The sequence below is a fragment of the Lissotriton vulgaris genome, chromosome 8 (genome assembly GCF_964263255.1).
Source record: "Lissotriton vulgaris chromosome 8, aLisVul1.2, whole genome shotgun sequence".
Classification (NCBI taxonomy): Eukaryota; Metazoa; Chordata; class Amphibia; order Caudata; family Salamandridae; genus Lissotriton; species Lissotriton vulgaris.
The window spans coordinates 579,154,520-579,173,897 of record NC_141696.1 but is presented as its reverse complement, the minus strand read 5'-3'; the positions used below and the strand labels follow the sequence as shown (position 1 = coordinate 579,173,897).

At 48.2% G+C, this 19,378-nt stretch overlaps 1 protein-coding gene across 2 annotated transcripts in view; it reads left to right on the top strand.

Annotated features, from left to right (window-relative positions):
- The window catches only part of ARL13B (ARF like GTPase 13B), an 836,406-nt gene that overhangs the window by 794,232 nt on the left and 22,796 nt on the right, over positions 1 to 19,378 (top strand). The window contains exon 10 of one of the 2 annotated variants that reach the window (XM_086934422.1): positions 2,885 to 2,953. The exons of the other annotated variant lie outside the window; for it this stretch is intronic. Coding sequence (XP_086790548.1) covers positions 2,885 to 2,953 — 69 coding nt within the window. The remainder of the gene's footprint in view (positions 1 to 2,884; positions 2,954 to 19,378) is intronic. 2 annotated transcript variants of the gene reach the window in all.

Sequence of the window (19,378 nt, the reverse complement as noted above, 5' to 3'; positions counted from 1 at the left end):
CGTACATCCCACATATCATCATACAGCACCAGTCTGCGAAGCGGTTACTCATGTGCCTCCAAAGGTAAAATATGCGGGATGCATAGTAGAACTGCAATGGATGTGTTAAATGTAACATCACCTTGTTAAGTACCCGCAGAGCACGTCATCTGGTGTGAGCCATGATAAGAATTCAGGCATGTTTAAGAACAACCGAAGTATCAACTTTGGTAAACTATGAACTGAGCAGCACCCAAACAGTGTAATCTGAAAGAAACACGTAGTGATAGATTCCTTACCTTAGAATTACCCCCAGGCGTCAGACTGGATCCGGAAAGTTTTTCGTCAGCAGTACCCCTGCTCGTCAGTAGGCGTCGTCGTATGGCTCCGCTTGCGTCGCTGGCGCTGGAATGATGTCACTGGAGCTACTTAGACTCGCCCACGCGCGCTGACATCAGTTCTTTCTTTTTCCGCGCCAGCAAACATAGATACAGGAAGAGCAAGTAACCCCAGTCACTTTTTGACTGAGCTATTTTGAGGCCTTTTACCTAATTTCTTTAGAGTCGATCGACTCCTGGTGTCGTAGGTATGCCCGGCTTCAAGAACTGCGGGGACAGTCACCGCATGATGTCGGTAACTGACCCGCACTGCGTGTGTCTCTACTGCTTCGGGCGTGACCACTACTCCAAGTCGTCCCCCGACTGCCGGGCCATGGCGCCAAAGACTTTGCGGGAGCGGTCCCGAAAGTTGCTGGAAGTCCGGCAGTCGGCTCCACTCCGCTCAAAGTCCCGGTCCTGTGGGAGTTCCTCTGGATTTAAGTCTTCGCACTCGGGGTCAGGTAAGTCGAAGCATTCCAAAAAGAAGACGAAGAAGCGCCGTCGCTGTTCGACTTCCCCTCACCCGTTGCGTAATGCGGCTGACGGTGTGGGGGGTGCCACACCTGCAGCTCATTGTATTTAACAGGAGTATAACCCATAAACCATGTTGATATTTGGGTAGGTACATGAAACAAAACAATAGTATCTCAACTGGTATAGTTTAGGAAGGACGGTTAAGCATGCAAGTACAATACTATAAACAACAGAAAATAGGAGGCTCTAAACCGATTTTTTGAAATGTGCATTTAGCATCATATATTTAAGATCAGATTTAGATAAAAGCAACATACAGTTATGACAGCACTGTAGGCAAAAATGCGTGAACAACCTGAATTGGACTTAGTGCTTAATTGTGTAGGTGACACAAATAGTGGCGACGCAAGTGACAATGTGTAATCAGCGGAAAAACGGCACAAGGTGTGGATGTGAGCAAGTGTATACAGTGAATACAGTGGTTCTAGACAATGATTTACAATTTGTAGGAAAAAATGACAATTTTGTTGAACCACCGATGGTGCGCCTTTAGTTGCGCTGAGAAGTCGACGACGTTTCCATCCTATTACTCGGGATCATCATCAGAACAGGGTTGTGGGTATAAACGGTGCTGGTAGGACACGGTCCTGTGTCCATTTGTGGGGCTGAGAGCCGGGGGGAGTCAGGTTAGGTGTCCGGCGCGTTCCGGAGATCCTTAGTGTAACAAGTATCCAGGTTTAAGAAATCCTGGGGGCCGTGTCGCAGGTGGACATCGGTGGTGGAAGAGGCTCCTAGGTGTTCCCCGGAGTAGGAACGGGTTAGGGAGACCTTATTCGCAGAGTAAATCCAGCGTGGGGAAGGGGGCTGAAATCAATGTTGGACCGCCAAACGTGGCGGTCCAACATTGATTGCAGCCCCCTTCCCCACGCTGGATTTACTCCGCCAACGACGCACGCAGAGCCTACTGACGCGCATGGGTACTGCTGACGAAAAACTTTCCGGATCCAGTCTGCCGCCTGTTCTAAGGTAAGGAATCTATCACTATTAATGTTTCTTACAGATATATCGTTACCGAAGGTAAGTAACTTTTCCTTCAAGGGATAACTACTGAAAACCTATTGTGTGATACATTTACCTGAATAAGGATGCAGGGAAACGTTGTGCCATATTCAAAGGTGCATGCTGCATGTGGCTGATTTGCAGAATAGGATATTCACTCGGAAAATATGGACATCAAGTGTGGGACTCTTCTGAATGACTGTCTGGAAGTCTGTTAGTATAGTGTCCCAGTTATTAGCCAAGGGAGATTCGTCAAATCCCAGTGTGCCTTCCTTGTATAGTGTGACACTCTTTGCCTTAGTCCAGGCAGTCACTGAGCGTTCCCATGCAGTGTGTGTAGGGGGACTGGAGAATTTTAATTTTCACACGATTAGAAGCTTAGCTAATAAATTACCCATGTCGAGAAACCTTTCCAAGATTACCACTTCATATTAGGAAATGATTCTAAAACCAAATGATTCAAAAGAGTACCATGATTCGTAAAATGGACAATTGTGGTCATGGTGACTTGCTTTTTTGTGGCAAACCAAATATATACTATCCTGGATAGGGTTGCATTTTCATTGCATGTTTCTTATGATAATTAAAAGCATTTCTTGAGGAATCTCTGAAAAGAAATGGGCTAAACCAAAAGGTTCATTCAACTGTGTATTTTTCTTGTAAACTTTACTCTTTTTCATATATATAAGGCAAGCACAAGTTGGGTCTACATTGACTGTAGTGGTCATGATATGAAATAGTACCTGCTGTTCTTCCAAAATTGCTCATCATTTAAAACTTAGTATGATTAAATAGCAAGTAGGTCACCATTAGTCGAAATTATTTGTTTTTCAGTTATGAGAAAATGTTAAAGTAGTCCTAGTGATTCACTGACATTGTTTACCCCTTTTTTCTTCCTATTCTGTTATCTTTTTAGGAGGAAATTTTGTCAATCGAAACATTTTTTAACTTTTCCCATGGAAAATTCTGAATGTCTTTTGTTTGTTTTCCTTCAGTTGGCTGGGGAACCCCCAAAGTTACTAGACTTCCAAAACTTGACCCACTTGGCGATACACATCGTAATGGTAATTCGGAGAAGAGAATTGTTCATTATTTCTTCGCATGCCTAACACATTCCATTCATCTCAACCTTTGTCCCTATTAACTGCCACTGCCTATCGATGCTTTGCTTGGCATTAATCCAGCCTCTTCCTCTCACACCATATACAGTTGATTTCCCCACCTTTTTCCTCAACTTTTTATAAAAAATTTTATAAGCTATTTAATACTTGCGAATTTTACACAGTTTTACATGAACGCTGACAAGCATGCAGAATGTTTATTTTTTGTGTGAGCACAGTGAGGTGTCACTCAGCAGAGCACTTTAGTTTGAATTCAGAGTATAAAAGTATCAGCCATACTTATTATATTATGTTCATAAAGGCACAAAAAAAAATATTTCTGATCCAAAGGGAAAATGATTGGATCTCGAAGCTGTCCAAGGAAGGGAGGATATCATCCAAGATAAACTGTTAATCTGACAGAGATTTCTCGTTTTAGATTCCTTACCTTAAAATTTCCTCCGGCGTCAGTCTGGATCTGGAGATTTTCCATTAGCAGTACCCCTGCACGTCGGTAAGTGGCATCGGTCGGCTCCGTGTCAGTCGTAGGTGTCGTGCACCCGGAAATGACGTCGCAGGACCTACATAGACTCCGCCCGGACAAACTGACGTCTGTTCTTTTTTTTTCAGCAACAGCCTACGCACATATCCAGAGAGCGCTACCCCTTAGCTGTTTTTTGTCTACTTTAAAAAAAAAAATGTTTTCCTTTTGTTGGCGTTTTTTTCCTGAGTCTTGGACCCCTGGTGGTGTTGATACCCCAACATAGGACCGGATTCAGGCCCTGCGGATCTTGTCATTGGATAATGTCCATGAAGGATCCACACCTCGTGTGCCTCTGCTGATTGGAGCGTGACCATGACCCAAAGTCGTGCTCCGAGTGCTGGGCCATGAATGCAAACGCTTCTGTGGGAGCGGTCCCGAAAGCTGTTGGAGACCCGGTTCTCGGCTCTGCGTTGCTCCCGTTTTGAATCAAAAGGAAGGTCCGTGAAAGGTCTTCGAGCCTGCACTCCTCGTCCCATTTGAAATCTTCAGGATGTTCAGGAAATCACAAGAAGAAGTTGAATAAGCCTTGGCATTCTTTGACTTCACCTCATCCCTGGCAGGGTTGTATGTCTAAACAACTACTGCCTAAACCACGATTGCCTTAACCACGAAAGCCTAACCACGATCTATTTTTAACCACTACCTTTTTAAACACGACTTCCTAAACCACGAAATTAAACATCTCGTGTTTGGCCATTAGATGGCACTATTGTACTTGCAATACTTCTTGCATAAACCAATTTTTTTTAAAAACTGTTCTAAATGTTATATATTTTTAAAATTTTAACAACGCATACCATTATTTATTTATTCATGTTTAATTTATCCTTTATTTGGGGGGAGACCCCCCGCCCCCCCAATCTTCCCTTAATTATGAGGAGTGACGTTATACAGGACACGTTATACTTCATTGTTCAGCCTTTCGTTGTTCCGTCCGACGTTGTTCATTATTCTTTGTTATTCTCCCCTCGTTGTTCAGGTGAGTCGTGGTTATATCATCGTGGTTTAGGATGTTTCCCCCCTCGCAGACGTGGGGCACAGAGCGTCGTTGCTGTAGGCCTCCCGGAGCCTCGTTCCGAGACGACTCCGCGCCTCTCCACTTTTCCGAGTGCCGAAGCATCTCCTGCCCAACTGCAACCGTTTTATGAGGCCTTGCACCTCATCTTTGGGCAGTCCGGCTCCGCTTGTGTGCCTTCTGGCCCTGCGGAGTCAGTTGGGGGCCCCAGGCCTTCAACACCGGCGGCTCCAGAGGGCCGTTATCGGATCCAGACCAACTTCAGTCGTTACCCCTCAACCTTCTCCGACGTCTGTCCAGACGGCGATGCTCCTGATGCCGACCGTGCCCTCTGTCAGCGTTGACCCCATCCTTGTACCTGATTTGGACACTGAGCAGGAATGGCATCTATCGGCGTCGGTTCTGACGTCGGAAGGGATTTATCTTTGTGTTCATCCCTGGTGTTGATTTTGTACCGAGAGGTGGTGAAGAGGGCTGGGAGGGGCCTCTGGACCCTTTAACGGTCCAGCTTGAAAACCTGATGGACTGGCGGATGGTTTTTGGTGGCACTCGTTTTGGGGAAGAAAAAAAAATATAGATATATATATATATATATAAATATGAAAACAAGTTACTTACCTTTAACTTTGGCTCTCCAGTATTGGTAACTTTTATAGATTCCCATTGATTGTATCATTCCCCATTGTCTAAATGGGAGTCCGGGGTATACATAAACTAGCCATAGAAATAAGTACAAAAAAAAGAATTAGGCCTAGGCCCCTTCAAGTTTTGTAGCATATCCACCTCTTTTTGTAAAAGAGACCAAATAAAATGAACAGCCAATCAGAATAGCCTTACCCCATAGAACCTTCCTGAGAGAGCCTCAGATTTTCGTAGCCGTTGTGTAACAGTCCAAAGGAAGATGCTGAAGGCTGAGCTTTCCCAGGGGAGGAGGTTGGGCGCATGGGAAATCTATGAAAGTTACCAATACTGGAGAACCAAAGTTACAGGTAAGTAACTTGTTTTCTTACTCCAGTATTGGAACTTTCATAGATTACCATTGCTTGTATCAGAATAGCTAGCAGTGAGAACGCACATTTTGTGAAGCAATACCATCTTCTAAAACATTCAGTACAGATATTAATCCCACACAGTCAATGGGCAATAGAACAGTAATCAATCATCAGAGAAGAAACATCAAAAGCATTTAGACTTGCAAAATGTGCGAAGAACATAAGTAAACAAAAGGAAGGAGGGTTAGAAGGGAAAGTTCACCACTCATTGAAAGAGGTTCCTCAGGACTGCCTGTCCCACTGCAGCGTCACTACGCGTTGAGGAATCCAAGCAATAATGCCTTGTGAATGTATGGGTACTGCTCTAGGTCGCTGCTCTGCAAATGTCCCTGATAGGAACTCCGGCGAAGAGAGCTGCTTAAGAAGACATAACCCTCGTAGAATGCGCCCGGACCCGCCCTTCAAGGGGCTTGCCAGCTGCTTGGTGACAACATTGGATAGCGCTGGCAATCCAACAAGCAATCCCTTGCTTTGAAAGAGGAAAGCCTTTGCGAGTAGCACTGAAGGCCACAAAGAGCTGTGTTGACCTCCTGAAGTCTTTGGTACGCTGTAGATAGAACTTCAAACACCGCTGGAGTAGTAGGTCGAGAAAAGGACTTGAGAATTACTTTTTCATTCAAGTGAAAGTCTGAAGTCACCTTTGGAATACACTGCCGGAAAGGTCCCTGAATAGTGAGAGCATGCAGTTCACCCACTCTTCTGGCAGATGTTAAGGCGAGAAGAAGGGCCACCTTCCATGAGAGGAATTTAAGGTCTGCCTTATGAATCGGTTCAAAAGGATGCCTCATGAGCTGAGTAAGAACCATGGTTAAGCTGCCACAGAGGCGATAGAGGCTTAACTGGAGGGAAAACTCAAAAAAGTCCTTTAAGAAATTGTTTAACAATCCTTGCCAACCAGAAGGAAGGCCCAGAGGAAGTTCGTCTGAATCTAGAGATGGCCGTAAGGTGTACTTTGATGGAAGAATGAGCTAAACCTGATTTTGCCAATGCTAGAATGTACGGCAAAATTTGATGAGGTGCAGAAAAGTAGGGATGAATGTTTTCTTGTCGGCACCAAAGGCAGAAACGCTTCCACTTCAAGCGATATGTTTTATTTGTACTTGGGGCTCGAACCTGATCAAGTACCTCTCTACAAACTGACGAGATATTTAGATGTAGAAATGCTCGGTGCTCAGGAGCCACGCTGATAACTGAAGAGATCCCGGATCCGGGTGTACCACTTGGTCCTGGGACATCGTCAGCAGGGAAGAAACCACTGCAGATGAACTGGACGGTCCAGGGAGGGTCGAAGAACCTCCGTAAACCAAAACTGGCAGGCCTCCAGAATCATTTTGCAGGATTCCGCTTTGAGCTTCCGGAGAAGCCTGGGAATCAGTGGGATCGAAGGAAAAGCATAAACAAACTCGCCTGACCAGGCCATCGAAAGCGCATTCCCTAACGATCCCGGATGGTGATGCCTGCTTGCGTAGAGTCTGTGTTTTTTGTTCTCCGGAGTGGCAAAAAGATCTATGGGTGGAGTGCCCCGGAGTCGAAAAATCTCCTCTAGAGTGGCGTGATATAACTCCTGCTTGTGGCTCACACATTTCAGGCGAGTGAGCGTGTCCACTGTCTTGTTGAGGACACCTGGAAGATGCTCCGCTGGGAGCAATATCTCCTGTTAGATTGCCCTTTCCCAAATTGTCTGAGTCTCGTTCGATAATCGACGAGACCTTGTACCTCCTTGCTTATTTACGTAGTGCATGGCTGTCGTGTTGTCATGTCGGACCAGGACGGATGACTGTTGTATTCGTGGAAGGTAGGCCTACAAGGCGAGACAAATCGCCTGGAGCTCCAACAGGTTGATGTGAAGTAGACGATGCTGGGGCAGCCAGCGGCCGCTTACGTGAAAGTCTTGTAAGACTGCTCCCCAGCCTTCCAGTGAGGCGTCTGCTATAATTATTAGAGGAGCTGGGGTTACCCTGAAGGTGAGACCCTGGAAGATGTTGTCCTTGCTCGTCCACCATGCTGCTGCCTCTCATAGGCTGAGTGACAAGGACTTTGTCCTCGAAAGAGCTGTCTGCCTGGCGCCACTGCAAATCCAGTTGCTCCTGGAGGGGGCGCATTCGTAACCTGCAATGGGGAATTAGAGGAATGCAGGACGATATTAACCCGAGGAGGGACTTGTAGAGGCAAACTGAAAGTGACCCTCTTCATTGCAATTGACGAGCTGAGGTTATCATCTTTTTTTGTCTTCCTTTGAAGGGAACGCTTTGCAGCGAGATGTGTCCAGAATGGCCCCCAAGAACCGGGCTGATCTGGACGGGCACAGAACTGACTTTTCTGTGTTGAGCTGAAGCCCCAATTAACGGAAGAGCTGTGTGCAGGTCCTTACAGCTGTCTCTGCTGCGTGCTGAGATGGAGCTATTAGCAACCAGTCTTCCAGGTAAGGGAAGACCTGGAGCTTCTGCTTCCTGAGAAACACCGCCACAGGGGCTAGTACCTTTGTGAAAATAATCGGAGCGGATCTGAATCTGAAAGGCTGAACCTTGAACTGAAAGTGGCACTTGGCTACTGTGAAGCGTAAGAACTTCCTGTGGGCTGAGTGGATGGGGACATGAAAGTATGCATCCTCGAGGTCCAGAGTGGCCATGTAATCTCCCGGATTGAGGAGCCGCAAAATGTCCTGTAATGAGACCATCTGAAACGACAGCTTGATGAGATAGGTGTTGAGCAAATTGGAGGATGGACGAGTCATCAAGCGGTAGGTTCATGGGTCGTCAAGCGGTAGGTTCACGGGACAGAATCAGGGCGCGGACCCTCATCGAAGCCCAGAACAGGTCCTCCAAGGGTCCTCCAAGGGTAGGTGCAGGTGAGCATCCAATCGATTTAAGAAGTAAGGATAGCGCAGCTAGGCGGGCGACCGGGTCCGAGGCATCAGTGGCTCCAATTTGCTCAAATCCTAGTATTCAGTATCTCTCTGAACCTGGTCCCTATCGCGGGGATCTCCTCAGCCCGGAACCCTTTCCATCTCCCGTACTCCTCTGCACAGATTCCTTTGTGCTAATCCTAGTGATTCTACTTAATTCTTATTGGCTGACATTCTGTCCTGTCCGTATAGCAAACCGCCACCTGAAGTTCCTTTTTTTTATCCACCTCCACTTTTCAGATACCCCCACTCTTATCTCCGAGGAGACACATGCCCTGATGAAAGTGAGACCTCTTGGAGGTCGCACACCGAAAAGTACGTCGGCACTACGACTATAACTTGGCGAAGCCTATCTTAATTGCTTGTTTCCTTATTGTCTCTAGTGTCACAACACTTTGAGGAAGAAACCCCTCATTGCCTATTATGGTAAAATACATGTTGTGATAATATACAGTTTATTTATCTTCCTTTGTATAGCCTGAATTGCTATCCATCAGCGAGACAATATAATATTGTATCCAGTCGGATCTTTCAGTTTATTGTTTTTCAGCTTATACAGACTCATAGGCCTTCGCCTCTTTGTAAAATTTTTGATCTTTTATTCTTTCTGAATGAATGGATCCCTTTAGGATCAGGACGCATGTGACTGAATGAGTGTGAGTTGGAGCGATTGCGCAAATGTTCATTTTTTGTGGGGGACTATTATCTTTTTTCTATTGTGTTTTGTTATCAAATGTACTGACATTTATGAATTGCTTATTAATGAATATTGATTAAAACTTTTCCATGTATCCACACTCTATGTTGTTCTGTTAACCTATTACCTCCTGGGAGGGAGACATACTCCTCTAGTGACTCTATAAGCACTTATTGACTTAGTACAGTTGGAGTTTTTTTGTTCTATTGTATTGTCCCTTTCCCCTGCATTTCCACCTACAGCAACTTTCAGGGGTCCCCTTGGTTTATTGGAAGTTTATGCACTGTTGGTATGGGCAGGTCGAATCTTTTAGACGCTCTTTCCATTAGATTATGGAAACCCTCAATATCTGCAGGGGGGGGGGGGGGGAATCCGCCAGCTCCAGAACAGGAGAGGCGGGTTCCGGAATGATGTAATCATCCCACTCCCTGTCGGGATCCAGAACAGTTGTTGTCTCCTGGTCATCGTCCGATGTATCATCCTGGACAGTAACTACTGGCTGCGGTTCTGGTAACTCCAGCAATGAAGTTTGTGGAGGAAATTGGGGTGTAACCGGATGAGCAAGTGAAGTAACCGGTACTTGCACTGTATCCTGGGCAGGAGATTTCATAGGAAATCTCAGCCTATAATCAGACAGCATGAATTGCAAGTCTGTGATGAGGGAGGATGGCATGCAGACCATCTCCTGCTGATAATCTTCCTGAGACCTTATTGGGGGCTCATATTGTTGCTGAACCATATAGTACTCTTCTGAGTCAGTGTCCTGATATTCAGCTGTGATGCGCTAACAGCAGCACTGTATGGTCCATCTTCGTCATCAAAAACCTCCTCTTCTAGAAGGAGAGCAGGAGGCAGAGGTGTCCCTTTCCTGGGAGAAGTCATCTGTGGTGTAATGCAGCATCTCCAACTTGAAATTGCCACGTTTTGTATCGTGGACGAGGTCATCGACGAAGCCGTCGGCGGCGATGTTTATTTGAGCCGTCAACGGAGCGAAGGACACCGTAGACGGGATCGTCGTCACAATCATGTTCGAGGTCATCGCCGTCGACGTGGTAGCCGTCGACACCATCACGTCGTCATCCTCATCGATGTGGACGTCGTCCATGTGCACGTCGACGACAGAGTGAACAGCACATCCGAGCCTGGCGTCGCCGTCGACGCCGATCCTTTCATCACCGGTAGAGACAAGGAAACACTCGTCGACGAGCCTGTCGACGGAGCCAAAGAAGACGCTGACAAAGTCTTGGAAGTTGTCGTCGACGGAATAGATGTTGCCTCGTCGACGAGCAAACTTATTTCCTCAGCTTTTCCATCAGATGGGACAGGAGCTGTTTTTTTAAAAGTCTTCATCTTTTCAGGAGAAGAAGAAGAAGGCACATAGCTTGCCTTCTTTTCCAGTGCCACTCCTGGGACCAGTCCTTCCCTCTCCTTTACACCGCGGTGAGGAGATTTGATAGGACTACGCCTGTCAGACTTATGAGAGGTCTTTTATAAGGCTTTAGAAGGGGGGGTCGGAAGAAGTAGAAGGAGAAGACCTACCCCCTCCTGGATGAAGTAGCAGAGGAAGCGTCATCACTGTCACTGGAGACAGGATCCTTTCTCGACCTAAGCCTCTGGAGCGAAGGTAACAGATGCCCCTCACGGTCTTGCAAGGTCTTCGTGGAGAAGGTCCAACAAATTTTGCAGTCAGCCGCATTATGGACAGGATACAAACCATTAATACAGTCTTTTAGTTTGTCTTCCACATGAAGCCTCTTCTTGGAGCAGGTGGCACAAGCCTTGAAGAGAGCCTTCTTCTCCTTATCTGACATGTTGACCACGTAGTGTATATTGTAGATGGAAAAAACAGGTTCAAGATAAGGGTAAATAGGAGAATCCCTTGCACAACGTGCAGTAGAAAATCTAAGGCTCTCTCAGGAATGTTCTATGGGGTGAGGCTATTCTGATTGGCTGTTCATTTTATTTGGTCTCTTTTGCAAAAAGAGGTGGATATGCTACAAAACTAGAAAGGCCTAGGCCTAATTCTTTTTTTGTACTTATTTCTATGGCTATTTTATGTATACCGGGGACTCCCATCTCGACGACGAGGAATGATACAAGCAATGGGTAATCAATGAAAGTTCCAATACTGGAGTAAGTATATATATATATATCTATCTATCTGAAAGAGACACGTTAGTGATAAATTCCTTACCTTAGAATATCCCCAGGCGTCGGGCTGGATCCGGATAGTTTTCGGCAGCAGTACCCCTGCGCGTCGGTAGGTGGCCTCGTGCGGCTCAGCGTCTGTCGCTAGCCTCGTAAGCGCCGAGATGATGTCGCAGAGACTACTTAGGCGCCACCAATACGCTCTGACGTCAGTTCTTTATTTTTCCGCACCAGCAAGTGCAGATCCGGTTAGAGCACGTACCCTAGTCACTTTTTGACTAACTTTTTTGAGACTTGTGGCTCTACTTCTTTTGAGTCTTTGACTCCTGGTGCCGCGTAGGGATGCCTGGGTTTAAATCCTGAGGGGCCTGCCGCCGTACGATGTCGGTGGCCGAACCCCACGGCGTTTGTCTCTACTGTCTGGAGCGCGACCATGACTCCTGGTTATGTTCTGACTGTCTGGCCATGGCTCCAAAGGCTTTGCTGGAGCGGACCCGAAAGCTGCTGGAGGCCCGGCAGTCGTCTTTGCGCCGTTTGAGGTCCAGGGGTCGCTCAAGGGACCAGCTGCAGAACCATCATCATCGCTTCTCGGGTCGAAGTCTTCACCCTCGGAATCGGGTAAGAGACGTCACAAGAAAAAGTTGAAGAAGCGTTTACGCTCTCAGACGTCCCACCGTCGGTCTCCGGACGAGGACGAGGGGGCCAGGGGTCCTTCCCCCACGGCTCCGTTGGAGCCTGAGAGTCCCGCGGCCTACCCACTTTATCCAAGTCCGTCGGCGACTCCGGCCCAGGTGCAAGAGTTTCTTGCTGCCATGGACCGTCTTTTCAGGCCTAGGGCTCCCGCCGGCGTGCTTTCGGGCCCCGCAGACCCTACTGAGGGCCCTTGCTTGCCGCCAGCGTCTCCGGCGCCGCAAGGTCCTCCGCCAGCGGCTCCGGCCCCGACACCCCCTGCGACTCCGTTCCTCGGCGCCGCAATGGGTCCCGTGCGTCCCACCCCATCCCTTGCCCGAGTTTCCGGGCAATTTTGCTCCGGCTTGGGACCCTAATTGGGACGTTCCCGGTGCCGATGTAGCATTTGTTTTCCCCTGTGCCTCCCCCGCCACTACAGCCTGTGCCTCAGGCTGTAGAGGAGGGGGATGAATTGAAGGGGTCAGAGGACCCTCTTGCACAGCAGTGCGAGTCCGAACTTGAATGAGCTGAGAACTCGGAGGATCTAGGCGGCCTTGACCTTTCCTCTGAGCCTGGGGTTGTGTCTCCTCCCACTGTCATGGAGGAAGGCACCACATATACTGTGGTGCTCTCTAGAGCAGCTGAGGCTCTTTACCTTGATCTGCCTACTGTTACTCTCAAGACGAACCTCCTTAATGAAGTACTTCAGCCGGCGGCAAGTTCTATGGAACCTCTGCTTCCGTTCAATGAGGCCTTGACGGATGTTTTGTTAGGCACCTGGTCTAGACCAGCCACAGGGGTTCCTGTGGATAAAAACGTGGCCAGGCGTCATCGCCAGGCACCGGGTGACCCTGCCTTTCTAACAAATCATCTAAACCCGGAAAGCCTGGTCATTCAGGCCTCCTCTTCCCAAAGTGCATTCCCTACCGCTCCGCCGGATAAGGAATCGAAAAAGCTGGAGCTGGAAAGTTGATTTCCTCTGCCAGCTTGGGGCTGCGGTCAGTCAACACTGCATGCCTCTTGGGCCGCTACTCTCACGCTGTGTGGGACACGGTGGCGCAAACTCTGCCCCAGTGCCCGGAGGAGGTTCGGGCTGTACTTTCCCAAGCTGTTGCGGAGGGGAAGGATGCAGCGAAGTTCGCCATTCGGTGTGGGCTGGGCACCGCGGACTCGTTGGGTAGAGCAATCCCCACGATGGTGGCATTGCGTCTCCATGCCTGGCTGCGGTTCACTGGGTTTTCGGGATGTCCAAAGTTCCCTCATGAACATGTCTTTTGATGGTACTCGCCTGTTTGTCGATAAGGCAGACTGTGCACTGGAACGTTTCAAGGACTCTCGGGCTACGCCAAGTCCTTGGGTCTCTCCACCGCACACCCAGCCACGTCTATCTTTCGTTCCATTTGAGGCCACGGAAGGGGCGCCCCTACACGTTCGTTCAGCCAGAAGCATGCGCAGAACCAACCTCAGTGCGGTCGTTGTGGCTTCCGTGGTGGCACAGGGGGCCAGCGTGCAGGTCAGTCCACCGCCGGTCCCGCAGCATCCGCCTCAAAGCCTTCCTAGTCCAAGCTTTGGGGTGCACCCCACGCCGGTGGGCGGCAGGATTCAACATCACCTCCCCCACTGCAGCTCTGTCACTTCGGACAGGTGGGTGCTGCAAATCGTTCGAAGGGGCTACTCCCTCCTCTTCGAATATGCCCCCCCCCCCCCCCGGCATGCCACCTCAGTTCCACTGCATGTCATGGGATCACTTTGCACTTCTCCAGAGGAGAAAGGGGGCCTGCGCCCCATCTTGGACCTCAGGAACGTCGATCGCTTCCTCCGGAAAGAGAAGTTCAAGATGTTGACTCTGGCTCAGGTCTTGGCTGCCCTCGACCCTGGAGACTGGATATTTGTGTTGGACTTGCAGGGCGCATATTTACACATCCCCATCCTGCCGGCCCACAGGCGTTACCTGCGGTTCACGGTAGGCCAGGAGTATTTTCAGTTTGCCGTGCTCCCCTTCGGGCTTACCAGTGCCCCGCGGGTGTTTACAAAAGTGATGGCGGTGGTCGCAGCTCATCTGCGCAGGTCAGTCTTCCCCTACCTCGACGCCTGGTTGTTGAAGGCGGGCTCGCCCCATGCAGTCGTCACCCACCTTCAGACTACAGCCGACCTCCTGCATTTGCTGGGGTTCTCCATCAACGTGCCGAAGTCGCACCTGAGTCCCTCTCAAAAGCTCCCCTTCATCGGAGCAGTTCTGGATTCAACGTGGTTTCGGGTTTATCCTCCCGAGCAGCGAGTCCGGGATATTCAGGCTATGATTCCGATCTTTCGGCCTCTATCCCGGGTTTCAGTCAGGATGACTCCTGGGCCTGATGGCCTCCTGCATCCTGCTAGTGCAACATGCCAGATTGCATATGCAGGCTTTGCAGTGGGACCTGAAGTTCCAGTAGGCTCAGCATCAGGGCAACCTGTCCGATCATGTCCAAATCACGGAGGGCACTGCACGACAATTGCAGTAATGGCTCACGAATCGCGATTGGGTCAATGGAAGATCCCTCTCCCTTCCCCAATCTGGCGCACACAGTGGTGACGAATGCGTCCCTCCTGGGATGGGTGGCAACATGGGAGAGGCGGAGATCAGAGGCCTCTGGTCTCCGGCGGAGTCCCGGCTCCATATCAATCTTTTGAAGCTTCGGACGATCCGACTTGCACTGAAGGCATTCCTTCCCACTGTCCGGGAAAGTGTAGTGCAGGTGTTCACGGACAACACCATCGCCATGTGGTATTGCAACAAGCAGGGCGGGGTGGGGTCGTGGAACCTATGTCAGGAGGCTCTGCGCCTCTGGACATGGCTGGAACAACAAGGCATTACCTTGGTGGTTCAACACCAGACAGGTTCTCAGAACTACTGGGCGGACTAACTCAGCCGCCGGTGCTTGATGGATCATGAATGGCGTCTGAAACGAGAACAGATCCTGTGCACACGCACGTATGGTTTATAGTCCGAGTATAGGGACTAAGTTTTCTACTCATAAAGAGTGAATGCTTGAAAAAAAGAAGCGTGAAATGTCAAGATTCATGTGAATAAAGTTTTTATAAGTCAAACAGTGGACAGTACAGTAAGGAAGTATCCAGCCGACACGTGTTTCGTCACACCGTGAAGGAGGTGTAACTCATCAGGGCTAAAAAAACATGAAAGGAAGGGGGGGAAGAGTAAAAATAAAGAAGAATGACTTAATGAAAAACAGGTAACAGATTGCATGATCGTGGGGGTGACGATACTAGAGTGGTTGTGGAACCCCTATGGTGCTGAAGGTATACATATTGTGACAAATAACCATGTATAAGGAACCCTAAAATGAAGTGTAGTGCATGGTGGTAAGTGAAAAGTGGAGGACGGGCGGGGCCATGGAGATTAGAAGAGCTACTGTTTAGAATTCCATCTTGGTCGATCTCAGGGTATCTAAGAGAAGACAAAACAGAGGAGCAAAACTGGACATACAAGAGTGCTGTGAGGTACTGAACGAACAAAATGACAGGTGCAGCTCTGAAAATCAATATGAGAAGCTGGTAGAGTCTTGCTTTCCTGGAGGAAGGAAAAGGAAGAGAAGGAAAACATGTGGTGGCGGTTTAGGATGGGCCCGTCTTAGGTGAGTTCGCAGTGACACACGTGAAGAGAGTGCAAAGTGAAGCATATTGAAATACATGGAGATTTACAACATGCCATATACGACCCGAGAGACCACCACTGCTGTATATGTTACCTTCCACACACATGATTTACTTTTTACTCCTGGTTGCAATATGCGTTTATTGGCCCCTTTCCTTCCACTTATACCTAGTATTTGTTACTGTCCACATGCCGACGCGATGTACCTTGCTTTCTTTTTTCCCATACAGGTTCACATTTTGTACGTACATCTGCTGTTTTCATGTGTGTGTAGATATGTGATTTCCATTGCAGCGATATTCCTCCTATTCGTTTTCTCTCCCCACCAGGTGTATACCGTGCAAATACTTTTGCTGTTGTTTACCAATCATAGATTTATTTATCGTCCATTTCTGTAACAATCCGTGTTTTTCATGTACCTTGACCGGTCCAAGCTTCAAGCCATTTCTTTCTTGTATATTTCAATATGCTTCACTTTGCACTCTCTTCACGTGTGTCACTGAGAACTCACCTATGACGGGCTCATCCTAAACCGCCACCACATGTTTTCCTTCTCTTCCTTTTCCTTCCTCCAGGAAAGCAAGACTCTACCAGCTTCTCATAGTGATTTTCAGAGCTGCACCTGTCATTTTGTTCGTTCAGTACCTCACAGCACTCTTGTATGTCCAGTTTTCTCCTCTGTTTTGTCTTCTCTTAGATACCCTGAGATCGACCAAGATGGAATTCTAAACAGTAGCTCTTCTAATCTCCATGGCCCCCCCCGTCCTCCGCTTTTCACTTACCACCATGCACTACACTTCATTTTAGGGTTCGTTATACCTGGTGATTTGTCACAATATGTATACCTTCAGCACCATAGGGGTTCCACAACCACTCAAGTATCGTCACCCCCACGATCATGCCATCTGTTACCTGTTTTTCATTAAGTCATTCATCTTTATTTTTACTCTTCCCCCCCCTTCCTTTCATGTTTTTTAGCCCTGATGAGTTACACCTCCTTCACGGTGTGACGAAACACGTGTCGGCTGGCTACTTCCTTACTGTACTGTCCACTGTTTGACTTATAAAAACTTTATTCACATGAATCTTGACATTTCACTCTTCTTTTTTTCAAGCATTCACTCTTTGAGTAGAAAACATAGTCCCTATACTCGGACTATCAACCATACGTGCGTGTGCACAGGATCTGTTCTCGTTCCAGTTGGTCTAGGCTCGCCTAGATCATTTCAGGGGCCTTTTTCCCGAAGGGTTTGTGTTCCCCCGTCCTGTTTTGCACCGCGTGCCTACTGCACACCGATCTCAGCCACAACATCATACTGCTCAGAGCGCCACTACTTCCTACTTCCCAACACAAACCCAGTCTCCAACCAAAAAACGAATGGCGTCTGAATTCTGACGTGGCGCGTGGTCTCTTTCTGCAGTGGGGAGAGCCTTGGTTAGATCTATTTGCCACCGAAGAGAACACGCAATGTCATCAGTTCTGCACGTTGGAATTTCCAAGACTGCACTCGGTCGGCGACCCCTTTTCGTCCCGAGTGGAGCTGTCGTCTGTTGTATGCCTTTCCGCCTATACCACTTCTGCCCAGAGTTATGAAGATTTCCTTGTGGCTCCGGATTGGGCACGAAGATACTGGTATTCCGAGCTACTCAGCATGGCGATCAATCCCCCGATGCGACTGCCTCTTCGGGAGGATCTTCTGTCACAGCAGCAGTGGACAGTCCTCCACCTGAACCTGTCCAGCCTCCACCTCCATACGTGGAGATTGAGTGGCGACAGTTGACAGCTTTGGATCTTCCTCCCGAAGTCTGTGATGTCATTCTGGCAGCCAGGCGTCCCTCCACTAAGACGGTATACGGCTGCAGGTGGAACAAGTTTGTGGCATGGTGCACAATGAAGGCTGTGGATCCCCTTTCTGCCCCTCTTTCTGAGGTCCTTCTTTTTCTTCTTTCTTTGGCCCACCAGGGCTCTGCTCTGGGCACTATCAAAGGTAATCTTTCGTCCATCTCCGCCTTTCTACGGCTTCCAGATCAGCCTTCTCTTTTTAAGTCCCCGGTTGTTAATCGCTTCCTCAAAGGCATTATACACACGTTTCTTCCTGTCCCTTTCTTAATGCCTCAGCGGGACTGAAATCTTGTTTTGACCTATCTGATGTGTGCTCCCTTTGAGCCCCTTCATAACTGTCCTTTATGTCTTCTCACTCTTAAGACGGCTTTCCTGGTAGCTATCACCTCTGCCAGAAGAGTGAGTGAGCTCCAGGCTCTTTCTTCTAAACCTCCTTTCCTTTCTTTTCATCCGGACAAGGTGGTTTTAAGGACTCTTCCTTCTTTCCTGCCAAAGGTTGTCACGCCCTTCCACATCGGGCAGACCATCACTTTGCCCACCACCTTTCCACCTCCTTCAAAAGAGGAAGAGAGGCTCCACCGTCTGGACCCAAAACATGCGCTCTCGTTCTATCTGAAGCACACACAACAGTTCCGAGTGGATGACCACGTTTTTGTTGGCTACGTGGGCGCCAAAAAAGGTCGGGCCGTGCACAAACTATCTCTCGGTGGGTCGTTCTATGAATCAAAGCATGTTACTCGTTGGCTAAGAAGGAGCCTCCTGTTGGGCTGCGTGCCCATTCTACCAGGGCAACAGCAGCCACTACTGCCTTGGGACGGGGCATTCCCTTGCAGGATATTTTTTCACGCAGCTACGTGGGCCTCGCTGCACACGTTTACCAAGCATTACTTCCTTGACAGTCAAGTCCGGAGAGACCGCTTCTTTGGCCGCACTGTTCTTCTTGACTTTCTGGTATAATCTTGTTTGCAGACCCGCCACTGGGGGTTGATATTGCTGGGGTATTTATTCTAAGGTAAGGAATCTATCACTATCGTGTCTCTTTCAGATGCACCAGTTACTACTTGTGTAATAATATATCTGTAAGAGACATTAGTTAGTGATAGATTCCTTACCACCCCACCCACCCTCCACGTTCTGGGAACTGATTTCTAGGGTTTAGGTCATCCCTTTCAGGCCCTAGTTTCATGGCACTAATGGTCAGTTTCTTGCATGGCTCTGCGTTCCCGACGCAGAAAGTTGTGTATAGAACTGATGTCCGCGTGCATGGGTGACGCCTAAGTAGTCTCCCTGACGTCATCTGGGCGCTTACGACGCCAGCGATGGACACAGAACCGCACGATGCCACCTACCGACGCGCAGGGGTACTGCTGACGAAAAACTTTCCGAATCCAGTACGACACCTGGGTATATTCTAAGGTAAGGAATCTATCACAAACTAATGTCTCTTAAAGATATATCGTTACACAAGTAGTCACTTGTGCATATATTTGTATATATATTTGTGCACATATAAGAAGAGTTTTCACTTACCTTATATTTACGTACCTCGCGTTGCAAAGACGTGCATAGTAATGTCATACAAACCTCCTGCAGTTGTCAGATTCATGGAAAGGGAAATCTAGCTTAATTGTTTATAAGATTTGATGGTCTATTAAAAAAAGAGCACATCTACCTTCATGCTTTCTCAATTGGTCTAACACTCCTCTTTCAGTCCCTGGAGAGTAACTTTATTAACCAAATGAGAGTAAAAATAGAAGACACACTTTAAAGTTCCAATGTAGTCTGCATAACTCTTGCAACAACACTCTAATCACTTATTGTACATAAAGGTTTTAAGCCTAGGAATTTACTGAAGTGGATGCAC